General features: G+C 37.3%; 1 protein-coding gene across 1 annotated transcript; it reads left to right on the forward strand.

The window, feature by feature from the left end:
• The first annotated feature begins 17,314 nt into the window (after nt 1–17,314).
• Nucleotides 17,315–19,651, forward strand: LOC131057318 (replication protein A 70 kDa DNA-binding subunit A-like). The gene is made up of 3 exons (XM_057991461.2): nt 17,315–17,359; nt 17,763–18,040; nt 18,142–19,651. Exons 1-3 carry the CDS (start codon nt 17,315–17,317, stop codon nt 19,649–19,651), a joined length of 1,833 nt encoding a protein of 610 aa, XP_057847444.2.
• The last annotated feature ends 2,279 nt before the right edge of the window (nt 19,652–21,930 follow it).

Below are 21,930 nucleotides of genomic sequence, written 5' to 3' on the forward strand. Positions count from 1 at the left end.
AATTTGATTTGGTGGATTTAATTATCTAATATGAAGCAAAAGAATATTTTTTTAATACTTTCTTGATGCTTTTCGCTCCCTCAAAATTTGACTGACCAAAAATAAGTGCATCATCTATAAATTGTGCATGGTCTATTGATTTTTAAAACTAGAAATAGAAATACCTTTTTGAATTCCACGCATATTCTCTCCCAAAATTGGCATACACAATGGCTCTACCATAAGGATAAACAAGAAGAAAGATATTGGATCTCCCTTTCTTAGGACGAGTATATTTGAAGAAACCAATCAAACTTCTATTTAAAAGAAGAATACATCCATTTAGACCATTCTCTAGAAACAGTAAATTTATGAGGAACTTTCATTAAGAATTCCTAGCTTATCTTGCCATATGATTTCATTGTGCTTGATTTTATTATCATTGTAGAGATTTTTATTTTGGATGAAATATAATATATCATAATAATGCTATTAGGACTCATTTAGATAATCCTTTTCTTAAAACAAAGCCCCTCTTTTTGTACAAAAATAAGCAGTAGAATAATACATCTCAGCCTAACTATAATTGCTTCTAAGAAGATCTTGTAAATAGTGCTACATGGAGAGACGGGTAGAAAGTCTACAAATGAAATTGGATTTGTTTTCTTAGGAATTAATGTTTTGAAGATACCATCCATTAGGATAGTTTTGTTTCGTTGAGCCAAACATCTCTACCAATAAATTTCTAGTATTTATAAAAGAATAAAGTTGAGAAATCATCAAGAATGGATTCCTTATCACTTTTATGAAGAAGACTATGCAAATGTCAAATAGATTTATCTTCATTCAAAAGTGATTTATTCAATAATTCTTCAAAAGAAGACACTTTCATTTTTTTGTTATCATTTGGACCAACTAGTTTTTTCCCCTTAATTGATTTTATGCTTGAGACATGATATACCCATCTTCTTTCCTTGGTAGATGCAAATTAAATAATTTGGTATTCCTACTATCTTCTTTAAGCTAAGTTTCTTTAGATTTTTTTCTCCTAGTTATTGATTTATGTAAAAGGATTTTTTGTACTTTTCTTTTGATAGTTCTTCTGATTATGCCATATCAAGTATAATATTTTTATTTGGATCATGGAGCTTCTATTCTAATATGAATTTGTCTTCAAATATGTTGTTACAGTGGACTTTGTTTGATCTCCTAGTTTATCTCTTCATATATTTAAGCTTAATACATAGTTATAGCGTCCTATAACCTTTAGCTAACAACACATTATTCCACTAGAATTGAGGTAGGGGCTGGAAATTCTATTGTAAACCACTAAGCCTCAACTTTGGAAGGACATTTAATGGGAGTTATGTCTTCAAAAATATTGAGAATTATTGGATAGTGGTCTGTTTTAAGTAAAAGGAGAATAGAACTAGCACAACTAAGAGATCCTAGCGCTAATCCAACTTGAGGAAAAAAAAATGTATCAAGTCTTGTTACAATGTGATGAACATCCATCCTTTTATTTGATTATTGTCCACTAAACAGTCAAATAGACAATTAGAATTGACGAAAATATTTAATACTTAAAACTTTGGGAGGAGGAATAGCCCCTCCAGTTTTCTTCATCTTCATATGATATGTTATGGCATAGAAATTTCAAGCCAAAATTATCAATTCCTCTTTTTGGATATTCAATATTGACCCCAATTGATTTCATAATTGAGTTTTTCTTAATATAGGAAAAAAAAAATGAGGTCTCGGGTAAGATTGTGAATATTAACAACGTCCAATGAAAACCCCAAAGATACTTATTCATTTTGTCCCAAAATATGGCCAGACCCCAAAGCAAATTTTGATTCTACTACATAATGTCCCCATTTGTAGCAATTTCCAAAAGTCAAATTTGCTTCTTAAGAGTAAATTCTGTTTCCTTGCAAGATGATTATGTCTTGATTGATGTTTTCCAACAAATTATCGATACCATGTTATATCTCTAATTCACGCAGCAAGCCAAATGTGAGTACCATAGAAAAAAGTCTAGATCATCTTTCTCAAGATTTAAAAAGGACCGCTTGAACAATGGCTGCAGTTGAAGAGTAGTCTGTAGGTTAAATTTTCACCAGGACATTTTTGTCAAACAAATTGCGTGCATTGTCTGTGCATCTACATTTTGCATATATGTCATTTTAGACAGCTCCAAGATCAAAATTTGACAAATACTTCCTTCAAGCTATGCTTTGATTGACGTCCATAACCTTTGTTAAAGCTCCCATGTAATTTAGTTTTAACACACCCAATGGCATTCACTTGAAGGTTTCTAAAGCCTTTTCCACATATCCATTTAGTGCATATCCCTGAAATTATTGCATATCACAAGAACATAATTATTTGATGCATTAAACAACCCACATACCCGGTCTGGACTTTTGGTAGGCGTTGATGAATGGTAGTACTCTGTTCTAGAGTTTGTGAAGTCTTGAAAGCTTCCCCACATTTTGCACTCATACGTACCTGACCATTTTTCAGACAGTTCACAGTTTGTGTTCATACCCTGCGCTTAGGTTTTCAATTTCATATGGTGTGATTTAAACAGCATATTTTTAGTTTTAGTTTGATTTGTTTAGATTGTTCATCTACAAAGTTAATTTTAGATGAATCTTTCATATGAATCAAAGCGTAAAATGTATAGTTGAGGGTTATCCACAAAAATTGTAGAACCTAATTTTAGGGTTGCATTTGCGTTATAGTTTCGAAAGATTTTTCAAAGCAAAATCAAATTTTGCTTGTATTGTCCAATGATGGTGTTCCCTTAGACCACATTTCTGTGAGACATTTCGTCAAACAGCTCGCTGAATTGTGTTATGCTTTCACATTTTGTGTACTTTCCACCACATAATTTCCAATCTTATATGACATATACAATGAAGCTCTTGACAATGGCACCCTGGGGGAATTCATAAATAAAGGTATTGTTAAACTCATCCCTAAAGAAGGAGACAAAGCGCTCATTAAGAGCTGGAGGCCAATCACCCTCCTCAACGTCTCCTATAAAATCCTTGCCAAAGCCTTAGCTACCTGCCTTGAAAAGATTCTTCCAAAATTCATTTGCTCTACCCAAACTGGATTCATTAAAGGTAGGTACATATTGGAAAACCTTGTCACTAGTTGGGAATCCATGGAATGGGCCAAAACCTCTAACCAGGAAGTTGTCATGTTCCTTGTGGACTTTGAAAAAGCCTATGATAGAGTCGAGTGGGATTTCATCCTCATGATGCTCCGAGCTTTTGGATTCCCTAACGAGTTCTGTGACTATGTCCGAATTCTCCTCAAAGATGCTTCCGCCATGATTGAAGTTAATGGAACCCTATCCCAGCCTATTCCTCTCTCTAGATCCATAAGGCAGGGCTGCCCTCTTGCCCCTGCTCTTTTTGTTGTTGCCTCAGATGCCATCTTTTATCTCCTTAGAGATGATACTCTATCTCCTATAGTCCATGGCATCGTGCTGTCGGATGACTCTGAATTGCTGAATATCCAATTTGCTGATGATACCTCTCTTTTCCTGGAGCTCTCTAGATAAAACATCGATTCCCTCAACCTAAAACTTGACACCTTTAGTAAAGCCTCTGGAGCCAGGATCTCCAGCTCCAAATCTATTTTACTTGGCTGGAAGGATGAACCTCCAGACTGGCTACAGCAAGACAGGTACTCATGGGGAGGACCCAACATGATTGTCAAGTATCTCGATATCCCCTTCTCCATTTCTCCCTCTCTTCGAGACATATGGACCTGGGTTAAGGGGAAAATTGATAAAAAGCTCAACAAGTGGGATAATAGGATCCTCTCCCTAGTAGGTAGGGTTCAAATATGTCAAAAAATCCTCTCCTCATACAGTATCTACTACTCTTCGGTTTGGATGTTCAAAAACTATCAAATTTATGAAATTCAAAAGGCTATCTGTTGGTGTAAATAAATATTCATTTTGGATATTATTACACTTTACTTAAGTTACCTTAGGATAATGCATCTCTTCGTAGTTTGGATTTGAGACACTTAGGGAAGTGTGCACATAGGGATAGAGCTTGTAGGAGAAATTCCACCTTTTGTGGTCTTATTTTGCTATTACACTCCACATTCGGTTGGTCATCCACCTCTTGTGGAATATTATATTATTTCTCCTACCTGCCCCTAGTATTTCTTACCTACCCTTATTTCTCATTGAGCCACATGTCATAATTGTGTGCTCATACATCCATATGGCCTTGTCTATATAAGCAGGCCTATATTCATTGTATTGGTTAATCCAGTTGATCATTTGCATATTGATGAGAATACAGTTTGTTCTTGTCATTCTATTGTCTCTCTTTTTATGCTTTTCATTGTGCCCTTGATCTTGGCAAAATCCTACATGGTATCAGAGCCATTGGGGCTTCATTGATTGGTTTTTGGAGACATCGTGGAAGGCTTCTATTTTTGGATTTGGAGATCTTCATTTTTTTGGGGGCGTCATACAGCGATTTAGACATCACCGTTGAATCCAGGAGGCCGTTTCCATAAATTTCGACTATAAAGTCGACCTATTTTGGTGAGAAATTTTTTTTCCCCATTTTGGCTATTATCGTATGGATTTCGAAATTTTTTTATTATTTTTCAAAAAAAAAAAAAAATTCGAAAAATAAAAAAAAGCGATCAAAAAAAAAAAAAAAAATTGGTTGTTTTTGGGGGTCTGCAGACCCCCCCGTACTACGCAGTACCCTGTGCGTGTTGTAGGTTGCAGGTCGTACCTGCGCTGTCGGAGCCGCCGACGTGTACCCGCCGCCAAGACCCGCGTCACCCAGCTACCGCGCCGCCGGGACCCCGCCAGTCGCCGCCCACACTCTCCGGCAACTCCCTCCACCTCCAGCGACGCCTTCTCTCTGTCGACGACTACAAAACCGATGAAATCCGCACCTGCCACGTGGCAGGCATCCACTGGCCTACGGTTTGCAGTCCATACACACAGTCACTACACCACGCAGTCCAGCTGTACGCCACGTCACCCGCCACACAGAGCTGACGCAAACTGCCACATCAGCCTATCCATACAGTACGGACGCCCAGTCAGTAGGGAGGTGAAGTTTGCACGACGGTCATACAGCTGTCAAATTTAAGCCAGTGAATTGTTGATGTCAGCGCTACATCAGCAGATTTTTGAAATTTTTGACCCCCTCTCCATTGAGCTTTTCAGTTTTGCAGTCCAACTTTGAAAGGCCATATCTTGCTCATTTTTGCTCCTTTTTTGGTGCAATGTTTTTTGAAATGGGCTAAAATTTTGTGATCTTCGCAGTGGTGTGGTTATTTTCTGATTTTGGTGCATAGGTTTTTCGGAATTTTCGGATTCTCTCAGTTGTACCTGTCCAGTCCTCAATTCTACAATTTCAAAGGCCGCGTTTGAGCTCATACGACCTCCTTTTCAGGTGCTATTTTTTTTTAAAGTGCATGTTTTTTCGTCTACTTTCATAATCTATGATCAGATTTCAGATATTTTGAGTGGAAATTGTACTTTCAGATATTGGTCTTATTTGGCCTATTAGGTACTTGTAAATTGCTTGGATCTTAGTTAGATCTCTTGCATTATCAGTTTGAGACTCTTTTGGCCTTATTGAGGCAGTTGTAAAATTGTAATCAGAAAGTCCACTTTGTCATTTTTTGCAAGTGGCCCATTGTATACGCACTAATTATAAAGTGCCAAATCATCACTTTTGGGGGGGTTCTTTGATTGAGTGAATTTGGGGGGGTGTCTTGTGTGATTTTGCCTCTCTTTGTGCTCTTTACATTTTTGTTGCAATGAGTCCTAATAAATTTCCACCTTTAACTCCACATAATTATGCATCATGGAAAATTAAAGTATGGAGTAAATTAATGGAAAAGGGTCTCACACATCACATAGATGGAACAATAACAGCACCACCTGATCCTAAGGCTGATCCAAATGCTCAATTAGAATGGTTCACAAAGAATTGCATGGCTCTTGGAACTTTGCGCAAGTATGTCTCAGATGACCTCATTTTTCACATTGAGAAGTGTAAAACAATCAAAGAGGCTTGGGATATGTTTCAAAAATTGTATGGTCAAGTTGATGAAATCAGAGGCTATCAAATTGACAATGAGCTCACCAACTTGGATCCCAAGAGTTTTGATACAATCCAAGATTATGTCACCAAAGCAAATGAGCTAAGAGCAAAGCTTAAGGATTGTGGAATTGACAAAAATGATGCTCAGTTGATATTCAACTTGTTGGACAAGCTTGCACCAGAATATGCAACATTTGTATCTAGCTTCCAAACTCATCGTTTGATAGTGGAGAGTTCCTATGTTATGCCTTCATTTGATGCTTTCACAGAAATGTTAATATTGGAACAATCTAAGTTGTTGAACATGGGGCTTCTCAAGTCTTCAAAGTCCAAGGCTTTGGTGGCAAATCAAGGGAATCAAGGAAGTCAAGGCAAAGATTCCAACAAGAAGAAGAAGCACTCTAAGTCTAAGCCACACCAGGAAAAAGGACAATCATCCTCTCCATCACAAGGCGATTTTTCATCCTCTTCCAAGAAGGGGACACCACCTAAGAAGGATAAACCAACTTGTGCATATTGCAAGAAGTATGGTCATGATGAGCATCGATGCCACGCAAAGCAAGTTGATGAGTTAACTAATCTTCTCAAGAAAAACAACATCAACTTGCCATTCACCTACACAAAGAAGGATTCATCTCCTTCCTCTTCCTCACAGTCTAAGGGAAAAGGGCAAGCATTTGTGGCTACAACAGGTTCTTCACAGCAATGGATACTTGACTCGGGTGCCTCATATCACATGGGTTCTACAAAGGAGCAGTTTTCTTCATTGGAGCCATCTAAGGTACCTCACATTTACATAGGTGATGATACACAAGTAGAGGTTGAAGGGAAAGGTTCAGTTGACATGGATGATGGAACATTTCAGAATGTTCTCTATGTTCCTAACTTGTCTACCAACCTTCTCTCTGTCTACCAAATCACTCACTATGGGAATGGGAAAAAGGTTGAGTTTACACCAGATTCACTTGTGGTAAAGGAACTTGATGATGATGCCTTGGAAGCAGTGGGACAAGTCAATGACAACTCAAGGCTTTATTCATTCTCCCACTTTGTGCCAAGTTCACCTTCTAGGGCCTTGCTTACTCATTCAAATTCAGAAAGTAAGCTATGACATGAGTGGTTTGGTCACCTCAACTACCGCTATCTTCAACAGCTCAACACTAAAGACATGGTCACAGGTCTACCTCGAATCATTTTTTCAGAAGGTGTATGTTCAGGTTGTTCCATGGGCAAGCATCCCAAAGAGAAGTTTGATAAGGGGAAAGCTTGGAGAGCTTTGGAAGTTCTTCAACTTGTTCACAATGATGTAGCAGGTCCATTTCCAGCACCTTCATTTAGTAAGGCCCGCTATGTTCTCACCTTCATTGATGACTATTCCCGCTTCACTTTGGTCTACTTTCTTATTCATAAGAGTGAAGTATTTGACAGATTTCAGGACTTCAAGACTCGTGTGGAGAAGCAATCAGGGAAAGTGGTCAAGATTCTTCGCACAGATAATGGAAGGGAATATGTGAACAAGAGACATGAGGATTTTTATACATTTGAGGGGATTGACCTTCAGCATTCTGTCGCATACACTCCACAGCAGAATGGGGTTGTAGAACGCAAGAATAGAACTCTCAAAGAAATGGCTAGTTGTATGATACATGCACGTTCTCTTGATCCCGCCTTTTGGGCAAAGGCTATCAGTTGTGCCACACACATCCAGAATCGGGTTCCTCACAAAGCTTTGCAAGGTATTACTCCTTTTGAGGCTTGGGCTGGTAGGAAACCGATTGTGAGACATTTCAGAGTCTTTGGGTGTCCAGCATGGGCTCGTATACCTCTGCAAAAACGCAAGGCATTGGAACCTCAGAGTCAACCTTGCATATTTGTTGGATATCCTGAGGGTGTTAAGGCATACAGATTGATAGATCCAGAGACACATGAGGTATTCATTGAGAGGAGTGTTCACTTTGAGGAAGGCTCTCCTAGCTTAGCCTCTCTACCTCCTCCACCTTCCTCCATTGTGGATAGTGATGTTAGTGATTCAGATGATGAGACTCCTACAACTTTGACTCACAGGGTTCCATCTCCGTAGGGTCCACTTGCAGTTGAGGAGCCTCGTTCTCCACCTCCACCTAGACCTCGTTGGGCTTTACAGACACTTGAGTCCATGGGTTCTCTTGTTGGGGATCCTTCAGATACACAGAGAACTCGATCACAGCATCAGGATCTACCACATGCATTCATTGCTACCACTTCTGATCCATAGACATTTAGAGAAGCATCAGGGGTTCCTGAGTGGGACCAAGCTATGGAGGAAGAGTATAGTTCCTTGATGAGGAACAACACATGGGATCTAGTCCATCTCCCTAAGGGGAGAAAGATGGTTCGATGTAAGTGGATCTATCGGACCAAGTTTGCAGTGGATGGTAGTGTGGATAAGTATAAGGCTCGGCTTGTTGCGAAAGGTTTCTCTCAGGTTGCAGGTGTTGACTATACTGAGACCTTTGCACCCGTAGCTAAGATGAACTCCATTCGTTTGACACTTGCTATTGCTGCAGCTCATGGTTAGGCTGTACATCAGATGGATGTGAAGAGTGCTTTTCTTCATGGTCATCTTGATGAGGAGATTTATATGGAGCAGCCACAGGGTTTCACCCAGGATACTTCCTTGGTTTACAGACTAAGGAAATCTCTCTATGGCCTTAAGCAGGCCCCCAGGGCTTGGTACACCAAGATGGATTCCTTTCTTCTCTCCACAGGGTTCACCAGGTGTCATTCCGATCCGAATGTCTACATTTTGTGATAGGATGACTCTCACTTGATACTTGTGCTCTATGTTGATGACTTGATCATTACAGGGAGTACTTCATCCATCAATAGCAGGGTCAAATCTGCTTTGCATGACAGATTTGCTATGACTGACTTGGGTCTTTTGCACTACTTTCTCAGGATAGAGATTTCACAATCATCTTTTGGGATTACACTATCGCAACCCAAGTATGCTCTTGATCTACTTGCACGCTTTCATATGGCTGATTGTAAGCCTGCCCCGACTCCCTTTCTTTCAGGAGTCAATCTTGAGGCTCAGTGTTCTTCTCCACCAGTTGATGCCACTTTGTATCGTCAGCTTGTGGGTAGTCTCATCTACTTGACTCATACACACCTAGATATTTCATTTGCAGTTGGCATGGTTTCCCGCTTCATGTAGGAACCACATGAGCTTCATTGGAAAGCCGCCAAACGCATCCTTCATTACATCTAGGGTACACATCACTATGGGATTCACTATGCAGCAGGCACAGGACTTCGCTTGGTTGGTTACACAGACTCCGATTGGGCTAGCGATCTTGATGATCGTAAGTCTACTTCTGGTTACAGTTTTCACCTTGGTTCGGGCCCCATTTGTTGGCAGAGCAAGAAGCAACATGCTATTGCTCTCTCTTCGACTGAGGCTAAGTATCGAGGCATTGTTAACACAGCGACTGAGACCATTTGGCTCTAGCAGATTCTCACAGAGTTTGGTTTCACCACTCCACGGCTGACAGTTCTACATTGCGACAATCAGAGTGCTATTGCAATCTCGAAGAATCTGGTTCAGCACCAGCGGACCAAACACATCAAGATTCATATGCACTATATCCGAGAGCTCATTCAGGAGCAGGTCATTGATTTGCAGTATTGTCCTACAGTAGAGCAGGTTGCTAACATATTCACCAAACCTTTCACCGAGAGTAAGTTCCAGCAGTTGCGAGCTCTCTTGGGGGTGCGAGATGTGTCATTAGGGGTGGTCAGCTGACTTCTCCTTCCTCTCTTATGGGGAGGACTTTTTCCTCTTTGAGGTTTTGTCCTTCTTCTTTGAGAGTCTTTTGTACATTTATCTCTCTTTTGGGGGGGAGTTTTTTCCCACTAGGTTTTCTCCCTTTCTCTATTTGTGAGAGATTGCATTGCATAGTTTTTCTTGCATTTGCATATTGTACATGGGTACCTATCATGGCCTAGTAGCCGGGACCCATCTTGCATTGTTGACTTGAGTCTTCATTCCCCTAAGTTGCACTTAGGGGGGGGTGTTGGTGTAAATAAATATTCATTTTGGATATTATTACACTTTACTTAAGTTAACTTAGGATAATGCATCTCTTTGTAGTTTGGATTTGAGACACTTAGGGAAGTGTGCACATAGGGATAGAGCTTGTAGGAGAAATTCCACCTTTTGTGGTCTTATTTTGCTATTACACTCCACATTCGATGGGTCATCCACCTCTTGTGGAATATTATATTATTTATCCGACCTACCCCTATTATTTCTTACCTACCCTTGTTTCTCATTGAGCCACATGTCATAATTGTGTGCTCATACATCCATATGGCCTTGTCTATATAAGCAGGCCTATATTCATTGTATTGGTTAATCCAGTTGATCATTTGCATATTGATGAGAATACAATTTGTTCTTGTCATTCTATTGTCTCTCTTTTTATGCTTTTCATTGTGCCCTTGATCTTGGCAAAATCCTACACTATCAGACACTTTCTCTGGTCTGATGGTAAGGGCAAAAGAAAGGCCCATGCGGTGAAATGGGCCTGGTTCCACTTAGACAAAAAACTTGGATGCTTGGGCCTTAAGGATCTTAAGCTACAAGGAATCTCCCCTGCCGCCAAATGGATATTTCATGCACTAGATGGGCAAGAACCTTGGAAGATTCTTATAAGAAACAACATTCAAAATGGATTCCCCAAGCCTGCCAAATCATGGAAAGCCCTCTCACTCAGTGATCTACATGCTGGAAGTTTCTCGGTGTCTATCCAAGGCACCTAGGTCTTTAAGTCCATCTAGAAAGCCTGGGAGTATGTGTGTAGACTTATCTGCAACTCTAGCATTGACTATGATAACACTATACACGGTGAAAGGTTGATATGGTGGAACCTCCACCATAATACTAAGCCATTGGCCTTAACCCAAGGCTATTTTGCTAGATTCTGGCATAACAAGGGGATCAAGTATCTTATGGATATCCTAGAGAACGACAACCTCATCACCTGGGAGGAACTTAGTAGTAAATTTAATCTCCCTACTTCACATAAGCGGACCTACAATATGATTAGGAATGCTTGTAACACCCTCAATCTCCCTAAGAACACTCATGTTGACACCCACAAGTACCTCTCATTCCTTTGGAAGGATGGCTCCCCCCTCCCAAAAATTAAATCCAAAGTTATCTACAACTTGCTTAACCAAGACACCTCTATGATCGACCATGTCAACACCCTTTGGAATGTCCACCATAGCCCCACCGCTTGGTATAAAACCTTTGAGAACCTTTGGAAATATCCCATCCCCCCTAAGATCAAGTGTTTCAGATGGCAACTCTTACTAGACAAATTACCTATTAGGAATAATGTAGCTACATATGATCTTTGTTCTATCTGCAATAAACCTGAGTCCACTCGGCACATCTTCCTTGACTGCCCTTTTGCTAGGGAGATCTAGTTAATGTTTAGAATATCCATTGCTGAGCATGTCTTCACTTATGATATAGTTACTGGTTTTGTCCATAATCTTAAAAAGGATGCTAACTTAATTTGGCAAATTTTGCCTTCTTTTATCCTTTGTTTTATTTGGAAACTCAGAAATGAGGAGAAGTTCCAAGGTAATGCTAGGGAACTTACTGGTTTTTAAAAAAAACTCACACATTATAAAATTGTTGTACAGGTTTGCTTCCTGATGAATGTTGAACAAAACAAACTCCTACGGTTCCTCAAAGAAGGCCGAGCCACCATTTTTATATACGAGATGCAAGATGGTTATGAATGGGCAAGGATCGCAGAAAACCAAACTGCCTTCGAGAGTGCAGTTAAGAAACTGATTAAAGAACTGCAAGATACCAGAGCTGCCCCCTTCAACAGGGTTGACATGTGACATGTGCATACAAATCATGGAAAGGAAGAAGGTGGTCTGGATGGAAGGACCACAGGGGTGGACCACATGGCTAGAAGACCAGGATGAAACCCTCCTCTAGTTCCTTATGGCAGCTAGCACAACTTTATTTTGGAACTGTATTTTAGTGCATTGTATATGACACTTGTCTAGTTCTTTTTGGTTTCACTGTTAAGGCCCTGCCTCCCCTGAACTCATCTGTATAAAACATCTTTTTGGTCTCTCGATTTTTAATATAAAAAAAAATCTTATAACATATGATATATAAAATTCCTCTTTCATAATGCTTCGAGAGAAATCCATAAAATATTTCAAGACAGTGCAAGCAGAGGAGGATGAAGGTAAAGGTGTGGAAACTTGTTTCGCAACCTCTCGAATTTGCATGGAAGTTTTAAAGCCTTTTGTGCAAATCCATTATGTGCATATCGTACAATCATTACAGCGTGCAAGACCAGGATTCTTCAATCATTCTTGGGCAACTTCTATTCAACACTCATATAGTAACATTGACAGTGTAATAACTAATTGAAAATAATTAACAAATACCATCATATGAGTGTTGGATAGACAAAGTTTCATTCTTGCTCCTCATCTTCCTCTTTTATAATCTCGAGACATGATGAAGGACTTTTAGACCGGGTTTGTAAGTGGCAAAGTTTTGGCATTTTTGGGTCAGAGATGTAGCTTGGAAACGTCTTAGCCAACCCATAAAACTTGACTTTTCATATTAAAAGTGCCCTACACGACATGTGTCTTCCTAGTAGTGACACCATGTTTTCATGTTGCAATACTTTGTTTAAATTTGAACAGTTAGATTGATTGCTTAAATTTTAATTAATTTTTTTATTATAAAAAAGTCAGATCTTTGTTTAAATTTGAACAGTGAGAGTTGTTTAAATTTTAATTAATTTTTTTATTATAAAAAAAGATTTTTTTTTTAATTTAATGGAATAATTGTTATTAGTTAGAATTGAAAATAAGTTGTGGATAAAGGAGAAGGTGGAAAGATGTTGTTGTTTAGAATTAAAAATAAGTTGTGGATAAAGGAAAGGATGGAAATAAGCATTATTTATATTAAAGATAAGTGCTTAAAATAAAATGAAAAAAAAAATATATTTATGAACTACAAGCTCCACAAAATAAAATGTCTATGTGACATCTAGAAACACACCTTTGACAATATTTATTAATTAATTAAAATTAAAAAATGTTCTATTCTAATTTGCAATTAATTCATAATTACCATCAATGGTACATCCTAGATGGTGCATACAAACAACTCCTTAAAAAGTTGAAAAACGATTGTTAGTCAAATAAACTAAGCAAACTACAAATGGAGTTTGCATCTCACAGCCTCTATTTGGACTTGTATTTGTAACTTGTAAGGTATGACGCAATAAAGTGTACAATATTGTTTCATTTATAAAATTTGTTTTATTAAGCCGATAGGCTTTTTGTATGGGGGTTTCCTTGCCGGGAAAGTGTCAGCCATCCGGAAAAGACATCGGGAAAAAAGGCGGTTTATAATTCACTTGTCGGAAATTTGTCACTTGCTTGGCAATGACATTTATTTGACCAGACACACATTTATAATTACCATTTATGACTGCCAGTTGGAAACATTACTTCGCTTGTTGCAAACTCGAAGGGTTTTTTGGAAACTAGCGTTGCGTTAAACCAGCTGTTGCTTTACCTTCTCCACTACTGCGTTCGTAATCTTCTGTTGGACACTTCTTTGCAGTTTGCAGGTGAGTGAAATGGTTTTTTTTGTGGGATCTAAGCCTGGTTTTTTTCCCTGTTGTTTTCTTGAGTTTTCTCATGTAATGTTTGCTGCCTGTTTCGGTTTTTGCAAGACGGTGGTGATTTCTTTGCCCTGTTTACGTTTGCTGAATCAAAAGAGAAAAGGACAGAAGCTCTGAAGATTTGTTTCAAGTTTGCAGGTGAGTTCACGTTGTGTTTGAACGACTGTAAACTCTCGAATGTTAAAGATTTGCAGAACGAACAAGGAACAAAACCCTAAGCCTTTTTCCGTCCGAATTTTAGAGCGAATTAAACCGATGTTTTTCGGTTTTCTTTAGGTTTGCTGAGTTCACGTTGTGTTTGAACGACTGTAAACTCTCGAATGTCAAAGATTTGCAGAACGAACAAGGAACAAAACCCTAAGCGTTTTTCCGTCCGAATTTTAGAACGAATTAAACCGATGTTTTTGGGTTTTCTTTAGGTTTGCTGCAATTTCACCCAGTCATACGACATGGGTTTTAACCATAGCAAGCAAAATGGCATTGTGCAGTTATCTTCTCTTCTGTAAACCGCAATTTCCATTGCTGCAAAAAGATTTAGGAAGGCTAAGTGTTAATGGAAAAACAGGTCATTAGTCACACAGAAAAAACCTTTCGAAAGAAGATATATAAGATGAACAAAACCCTAAGATAAAGGAACTTTTAATTAAACTTTCAGACAATAGTTAGAAGCAGAAATTGTCAAACCCACCCTAATATTGGCAGTATTCTTGAATTGTTGAAACGTGAAGGCATCATGGGTGCTTTCTAGAATGTGACCTGCCTTGTTGATGGTGCCGCCCATGCCCTTATCAGGGTCCGTAAGCACAAGTTCAAACCCAAAGGCCAACACTATTACTCTCCGTTCGAGGCTCGTGGAGGAGGGCATTGTGAGTGATTGCTTGCACCCTTTCGTTGTTGCTACAAACGACAACCATATCCCCATATTTCCATAAGTTGGCTCCACAAGTATTGTTTGTGCCACCCGGACAATAAAATATGTTGACCATTTAAAATAGAAAAAGAAAATTAGAAGAAGAAACCACAAACTTACAGTTTTAGGACTGAAAAGAATTAGTATACTTCAAGATTGGTATGGCAGCTGCACATGGTGGGCTACAGATTTCTAGATCTAGTGCCTACAAACCCTTAAGTGCATCGCGCCTAATAATTGCTCAGAAATGCCCTTGTCGTTAGTTGGCCTTTTGGCATGTATTTTAACATGTTTTAAGTGACCAAATACAGAAAGTAGTTCAAGCGTCTAACTTTGACTCTTAAGCCCACTTATTTACTGGTAAGATTTATAGCCTGAATTTGAGTGTTCCGTTCACTTACTCAAAGTGCAATATTCAGAACTTGGAATATCTGTTTAATCTAAGAATTAAATGAGGAATTTTTTGCCAATGTTTTTGTTTTGAAGGAACAATTTATGATGATATTTAGGAAATAGCACAAAACAATGTTATTTCATTTTAGCATTATTAAATATGAGGTTTTTTAGGCTTCGATTTATTTTATTTTCTCAGATTTGAATTTTTTTCAGATTTTTTCTGGGATTATATCCTTTGAAAAATGGATTTGTAGTCATTGCAACTGCAATAAGGTTAAGATGTAAATATTTAGCTGGATTACAAGTATTACAGTAGATATTTAGTTTAATAAAATGATATTAAATAATATTATAGATTAGCATATATAGTTTCTTGATTTGACTCTGTGAGTTTTTTTTTCTGACGACATTTATTATTTCTGAATCAAATTCATAAACAATGAATATTAGTATCTTATAGTGCAGAAATTACATGTCTCCAAGTATAAAAGATGTTTAATGAGACCTAGAGATAAGATTTAGGAGTTGCCTATTTTTTATAAGATTGCAAAATGAGGTACATCCAAGCTTTGTCATAATGTTGAAATATGGGTACAAAATTTAAACAACATATAAGTTAAAAGAAAATAAATTCCCTCGTACGAAACTGGATCTCATATGAAAGCTTGGGATGTGGCTTGCCCTGTGACATAAAACATCATCTTATACATTTTCAGCATTTTCTTTGCAGCTCAAATATTACATAAATTTTATTTTGATAATAAGAACTGAAAGAAAGCCATTAGAAGATTTAATATGCAAATATCTTATTAAATTTAGCAATTTTATGGATATTTAGTTTTCTGAATTGAAACGAGATGTAAGAAGTCCTAGGTCCTAGGTAAAAAAGGTTTAGGATTATTCAAGTCGGTTACGCCCCAAAGCTCATACACAATTTTTTTTGAAATATTTGTGTAGTCTTTTTTGGCAAATTGACAGTTTACATTGAGGTGCTGTATACATTTCTTACCTTACAATGTAACAGCTATTAGAAAGTGCCCTTAAGAGTGATATCTCCCTTAGTGTGCTGACAGAAACTCCCTCATCATTATTCTCGATCTTGAGCTTCTTAAGCGCAAAAAACTGACCTGTGTTAATGTCCTTCACTTTGTATACCTTACCATAAGTTCCTTCTCCAATTGCTCAATCTTCTCCAAGTTCTCGTAAACTTCCATTTTCTTTTCCTTCTTAGAAATGGCCATAACTCCGAAGATTGCAGGTTTTAAATTGTGAAAATCTGCTTAAGTTAAAGCATGAAGGAATATTTCTATAGAAGAAGAATGGACAAGGAATTAAGAGTTTTAGGATTTGCCACTTAGACCTCTGTAGTGTTGAACCGTATGTCTTCCAGTGAAAAAAAAATACAGAATATCAAAAGACGCATTTATTGACCATTTAATTTTAAATTCGGACAGCATAGCATGTCTTAAGATTTGTGAATTAATTATACCCATCGACTGCTACAAAACTGGCCCTCCAACTAAATACTCTGAACATCGTACATTTAGGAAGCTATGAAATAAATTTAACTTTGTTCGCATTTAATGTACAGCCTTAAATAGCTCGCAAAACCAAATACAAAATTCATTCTATTTCATTAATTTCATCTAATGTAGCTTATCACGTCGGAATATAATTGTTTTTTTCACGCATATTTAGAGAATTCACCGAATCAAAAAACACACTTAAGACAAATATGCTATACTAATGTATCATAAATACATCACAAAATAACCAACACGAATGTAGTCAACTAAACCTAAATATTGAACATTTGTGCATATATAAGTAATTAGAAATTTACTGGAGTCTAAAAAGCATTTATTGTATCTATGCAGCACTTGTTTTATCACTGATTAGAGCGTTTTCTATTTTTCCTTTCACTAAAACTCTTTGAAAGCAGACAAAGCTATTCCAAGTATTCTTGATAAGTGCTTGTCTTCAAACTATACATATACATTGCTGATTGTAACTTTGAAATTTCATTGCGATCTCGTTGGACTGAAGATTTTCTCTTGATCCCAAGTACAATATGAGTTGTGCTTACCGTTAAAATATATTCGCTTGTTTTAATTGTTGTGACATAGACTCACTATTTCATCGTTCAAAACCCCATTCCTCATCTCTCAAACACAGTGGCCACCATGTCATCTCCGATGGCCTCTCCTGCTGCCTCGCAACAACCTTCTACAGAAACTTCGGTGAGCTTGTTTATACATTTGTTTTCTCTTATTCATCTTATTTACAAAGATTATATCTCTATTTGTTCTTTAGTTTTCCGTAGACTTCTCATCCATCAATGCAAGTGCATATACCAACATGTGTCGCTGCTTGAACTATTTTTTTGCATCTGTTTACGTATTTATATATATAAATAGATTGAAACAGATGTTCTCTACATTGTCCTTGTGCATTTGTATGCTTCAATACATCAATCTATAATCTGTCCATGCACACAAAAAAAACACCTGTAAACAAAAACACACATAGCTAGTAATACAAATTGGAAGCTTAAACAAAAAAAGGGCTGTCGTGCCCATGCCAATGCGTATGAATGTACATGACCTTGTGTATCTATTTGGTTGTCTTCTATTATCCTTGTAGGAAGTGGAACAACATCTACAATTGACCCCACATGCACTGCTCTGCATCAACGCTGGGGATGATGTCCCCTCTCCACTGCTTCAGCTTTTGTCTTTTGAAAAATTGATAGACGATGAAAATGACAATGCCCGATATAAGGTTGTTTTGTCTGATGCCACACACACGCAATTGGCGATCCTCCCACCTAAGTATAGTGGTTTGCTGCTTTCAGAGACATTAAAGATTGGCACTATCCTATCATTGACAGCCTATGCTTGTAGAAATGTTTGGAACTCAAGGTATGGCCCTCTATATGTTATGTTGGTTTCTTCTTGCCTTTTCAAATCCCCCTTTCCACACTATCCAGATTATTCAACCTCTTATTTTGCTCATTTTACAGGACTATAATAATATTCAGCCTTGCTGTCAAATTTACCAATTCTCCATTGCTTGGGAAACCTAGATATCTGTTTAAAGAGCAAGAACAACAAATGTTGGGTCGAGACACACCTGCCACAACTAAACGATCCCTTAAATTTGGAATTCACCTCCCACCTGTGCAGCACGAATCTTCTGTTAATATCAGCCCGATTAAAGCCTTGAACCCCTTCCAAAATAAATGGACAATAAAGGGGCGTGTGACAAACAAGAGGAAGATGCATCAATACAGTACACCAAAGTCCACTGGCCAAGTATTTAGCTTTGACATGATAGATAGTGAAGGTACTGAAATTAGGATAACTTGCTTTGGCGATGTAGCAGAAATGCATTATCATAGGGTTGAACCAGGAACATATTATACTGTGTCAAAAGGTTGCGTTAAAGAAGCTAACACTAAATGGAATAAGCTTAACAGCCATCTTGAGATAACTTTGGACAACAATTCAATATTGAAGCGTTGTGATGATGTTGTTGAATGTGAAGCAAATAATTCTCAATTCACACCAATCAATGAAATTACATACTGCACCAACAACACTTTAGTTGATGTTATTGGTATTGTAGTTGCTGTTGGAGAACCCTCATTAATTCGCAGGAAGGATGGAAGCGAAGTAACAAAGAGAATTGCAAAAATAAATGATGCCTCAGCTTTTACTATCGATGTTAACTTATGGGGAGAAACATGGCAAGGGCTAGGTGAAGATTTGAAGAGCATGCACACAACCCAAACAGCTATTGTCCTTGCAGTCAGAAATGCTCGTGTTGGTTATTTCAATGGAAAGGTGGTCAACACAACCATAGCAACAACCCTAAATATAAACCCTTCTATACCTGAAACAGAGACACTTATGTCAAGAGGAAAGATTTCAGATGCCCTTTTACCGCTATCATGTGTTGCTGGCCAGCTTAACTCACAATACAGTAGGATGACAATCACAGCTGTTTTAGAGCGTACAAGTGTTCTCTCTGAAACAGTTGAAAGTACTATTAGGGCTGTTGTGAGAATCATTAAAACTGATTCTTTTTGCTATCCAGCCTGCCCTTTGAAATTTAATGGAAAAGAATGTAAAAAGAAATGCACCCAGCAAAGTGATAATCAATGGTTTTGTTCAAGATGTCAAACTGCTGTGCCAGAATGCAATTACAAATACTTATTGCAGATGAAGCTCCAAGATCATACAGGGGCTCTTTGGGCTACTGCCTTTGATGAGGTTGGCACAAATATACTGCAAATATCTGCCAAGGAGCTTTACATGCTGCAGTACGATTTGACTACACAAAAAATGCCTCAGTCCATTATCAAGCATGTCCTTTTGTCTTCCTTTGTTTTCACACTCTCTATTACAACAGACATGTACAATGCAGAACCCAGGCTCAAAGCAACGATAACCAAAGTTGCCAGAATTGATTACCAGGCTGAAAATGCTCTTTTGCTTGCAGAGATTGCTCAGATGACTACAACTGCATAGTTCCAAACCAATTGGATAGTGATGCTTTCCACGTGCCTTTTGATCTTCATACAATATATAGCTTGTTCCTAGTTTTTAGTGGTCATTGACAAACAGAACTAAATTATCAGTCGTTGTCTATATCAACACTATCTAAAGTGTTTTTTGGGCTGCCTAGGACTTTTGGTTTTTGACATTGCTTTTGTTCTGTCATGCTTCCAATCATACAAAAAAAAATCAAATGCAGTTTCCCTTCTTTCCAGCTTATTATCTTAGATCCTTTTGTACCTTTTTATGTTATGTAATTATTGAACAACCATGTTTTCCAAAAACACTTATTTTTTATAACTATATTTATACTATGCTGTACAAATATGATAAGAAACAAACCATACAGATTACACATTGACACAAACATTAAAACAAGAACCAATAGCTCCAACCTATGTTGTTTTAACACATTTCCTGATCTCAAAATCATGATTTCTATATTGTACTATTTCACCACGCTTTCCCTGCCCATTTCAAATTATAATCTGCAATGTCAATATCTTGTACAATGTTGTTTTATGTTTATTGTTATTATATATTCAAAGCATTTTGTTGACCTGTCTCTTTCTTTTATTGTAATATTTTGAATCCTTTTAGATATGTTTTGATACTTGGTCCAGACACACTTATGCTTCTCATTAATGTTGAACTGTAAATTAAAATGCAAGTTTTGACCTTCCAACAGCTTTCATATTCTTCTTTGTATTCATTCAATTTATGTAAATGTTTGTTGCCTTATATGTTCTCTCCAATATTTACCGCCATGCATAAAGATAAATATCTCCATTTATGTATCACGATATACAAAGATACATATAGATTTCTATGTGCATTTACATATATTTCCATACACATACATGCATACATATGGTCCTCCACAGCTGCATACTCGCATACATACAACCATATATGCATCTCTATACATGTACATACAAAGGAAGGCATTCACAACAGATATATATACACATGAACAATCTTATATATCTTGAAAGTTATGTGCCTGCATACATAAGTAAATCCATCTGCAACATCTTTTTTATGTGCATGTATGCACCACTGCATAAATGATTGTATGTATGTGCTTGTGCTTCTGTATAGAAATACGTACACATGTATGTGTATATCATGAAAATTGGTATATACATTTATAAAGAAAAACCATACAAGCACATTGTGACATAGCTGCAAAGTACCACACACCTATAAACATGCTCACACAAAGGAAGCCACTCACGGTGCATAGATATGAACATACACAACATTGTGTCTCTTGAAAGTTATGTACCTACATATGTAAGTAACCTTGTCTCTAGCCATATTCTTTTATGTACATACATGTCTCAATGCATGTATACTTATCTGTATGGTCATGTGCTTCAACTTTGTGCAAAAATATTTAACATGTACAATTCAAAGATTGCATCAAACAGAAGTTTCAAATGTAACTATATAGATTACAACATAGACACTATCTTTACCGGTTGTTTCTTGCACACTCAATATCTTGTACAATGTTCTTTTATGTTTATTGTTATTATATATTCAAAGCATTTTGTTGACCTGTCTCTTTCTTTTATTGTAATATTTTGAATCCTTTTAGATACGTTTTGATACTTGGTCCAGACACACTTATGCATCTCATTAATGTTGAACTGTAAATTAAAATGCAAGTTTTGAGCTTCCAACAGCTTTCATATTCTTCTTTGTATTCATTCAATTTATGTAAATGTTTATTGCCTTATATGTTCTCTCCAATATTTTATTGCCATCCATAAAGATAAATATCTCCATTTATGTATCACGATATACAAAGATACATATAGATTTCTATGTGCATTTACATATATTTCCATACACGTACATGCATACATATGGTCCTCCACAGCTGCATACTCACATACATACAACCATATATGCATCTCTATACATGTACATACAAAGGAAGGCATTCAGAACAGATATATATACACATGAACAATCTTATATATCTTCAAAGTTATGTGCCTGCATACATAAGTAAATCCATCTACAACATCTTTTTTATGTGCATGTATGCACCACTGCATAAATGATTGTATGTATGTGCTTGTGCTTCTGTATAGAAATATGTACACATGTATGTGTATATCATGAAAATTGGTATATATATTTATAAAGAAAAACCATACAAACACATTTTGACATAGCTGCAAAGTACCACACACCTATAAACATGCTCACACAAAGGAAGCCACTCACGGTGCATAGAT

The sequence above is a fragment of the Cryptomeria japonica genome, chromosome 4 (assembly GCF_030272615.1).
Source record: "Cryptomeria japonica chromosome 4, Sugi_1.0, whole genome shotgun sequence".
NCBI classification, from domain to species: Eukaryota; Viridiplantae; Streptophyta; class Pinopsida; order Cupressales; family Cupressaceae; genus Cryptomeria; species Cryptomeria japonica.

Bases quoted from the DNA above. Each gene is read 5' to 3' on its own strand.
- LOC131057318 (XM_057991461.2), top strand. From the start codon at position 17,315: ATGGCCTCTCCTGCTGCCTCGCAACAACCTTCTACAGAAACTTCG. The intron at 17,360-17,762 runs GTGAGCTTGTTT...TTATCCTTGTAG, and splicing joins AACCTTCTACAGAAACTTCG to GAAGTGGAACAACATCTACA. The intron at 18,041-18,141 runs GTATGGCCCTCT...CTCATTTTACAG, and splicing joins AGAAATGTTTGGAACTCAAG to GACTATAATAATATTCAGCC.